This window comes from Numida meleagris, unplaced genomic scaffold (assembly GCF_002078875.1).
Source record: "Numida meleagris isolate 19003 breed g44 Domestic line unplaced genomic scaffold, NumMel1.0 unplaced_Scaffold615, whole genome shotgun sequence".
Taxonomy (NCBI): Eukaryota; Metazoa; Chordata; class Aves; order Galliformes; family Numididae; genus Numida; species Numida meleagris.
In genome coordinates, this window is record NW_018364830.1 from 15,860 (window position 1) to 17,335 (window position 1,476).

The window sequence follows — 1,476 nt, forward strand, 5'->3', positions numbered from 1 at the left end:
TGGGGTCTGGGGCATGTTGATGGCCTGGAGGGCTGCAGCATGTCTGAGGGCTGAGATTTTGTGTCTGGAGTTTCCCCACAATGCAGAATTCCATTTTCTTGAAATTTGTTGTCTTGTGGACATGGTTCAGGTTTCCGTGGTGGGCTTCGGTGAGGCCCCAAGGGGCAGGTTGCGATTTGGGTCCCCTGACCCGGACAGTGACCTGGAACTGCATGGTGTCAGGTATTATGAGGGGCAACTGTGTCATACGGTGGAGTGGGGAAGACTGGGGTTATGGAGGGGCCTTGGGTCACATACGAGGAGCCCTAGAGGGTATCGATAGGGGATCAAAGGGCAGGAAGGTACACCTGGGAGGATCGATATGGGATAGAAGGGCGGGCAGGGGACACTGGGGGGATCTATAGGGGGTGGGAGACATTTAACCCCTTCCTCACCACAGTTCTCATCTCTCTGTATCCAGAGGCTGCGGCCATCAATGACAAAGAAGACTCCAAGGCTGAAGACAAGTGCAGCAACCATGACCCTCAGCAGTGCTATCACTAGACTCGCTCTGGACCACTCCTCAGATCCTGCGGGGTCTGGGTGTGTGGGTGACTCTACAGCCATCCACAACCCCCATGCAGACTGGAAGCAGTGACACAGCCACCCATTCATGGCAGGGGATCCACACAAATAGGGGGCTCAGACCTACCTGGGGTTGCGGGTGTGGGTGTCACCTCCAGTGTCACGCTGCTCCCGAGGGGTGAGGAAATAAAGGGGTGGTTCTTGGGATGGTAGGAGCACCTGTAGGTACCAGCATCAGCTGGGGTCACCCCAAGGAGGATGAAGGTGGCCGTGCCCCCAGCATCTGGGTTCTGGCACTGGATAGGGGCTGAGCGCCCATCCTTGTGCAGGAGGAAGGAGGCCCCATAGTCCTTGTTCCAGCAGTGGATGGTGACATTGGTACCTGTCCCCACACGTTCCTTTGGTTGAAGGGAGATGCCAGGTGGTGGAAAGCTGTGATCTGCATGAGGGGAAGGGACAACATTGCGACATGGCTCTGTTGGGAGTACCCAGAGCCATTTGCTGTCCCCAACACCTTCACCTGTCACCACCAGCTCCACGGGGTCACTCTTCTCCGATTTCTCCTCTGACTCAGACATCCGGTACTGGCACTGATATGCACCTGCGTGTCCCCGCTTTGTGCTAAGAAAGAAGAACTCGACCACGTCCTGCTCCTTGTCCTTGCCTTTGGTGTATGTCCAACCTCTGTCCTGGTTCAGCCAGACCTGGGCAGCTAGCCGGGGCAGGTGGCAGCGCAGGGTGACATTGTTCCCCAGGGACACCGCCTGGCTGGGGTGCAGTGACAGGGAGGGTCGGGGCACTAGGACAGGGGACACCAGTCAGCCTTGTCTCTGCACACCCTCCTGGACCCCTCGACCATGCCCCCTCCCTCTGTCCCCATTCTCCCCCTCTCCTCATACTCACGGTGCTGAG

General features: G+C 57.8%; 1 protein-coding gene across 1 annotated transcript in view; it reads right to left on the bottom strand.

Annotated features, from left to right (window-relative positions):
- Positions 1–17: 17 nt before the first annotated feature.
- The window catches only part of LOC110391903 (natural cytotoxicity triggering receptor 1-like), a 14,007-nt gene continuing 12,548 nt past the window's right edge, over positions 18–1,476 (bottom strand). The window contains exons 3-5 of the mRNA XM_021383861.1: positions 1,085–1,185; positions 692–1,003; positions 18–596 (exon numbers count right to left, since the gene is read on the bottom strand). Of these exons, the coding sequence (XP_021239536.1) occupies positions 244–596; positions 692–1,003; positions 1,085–1,142 (723 nt within the window). The 5' untranslated portion in view covers positions 1,143–1,185 and the 3' untranslated portion in view covers positions 18–243. The remainder of the gene's footprint in view (positions 597–691; positions 1,004–1,084; positions 1,186–1,476) is intronic.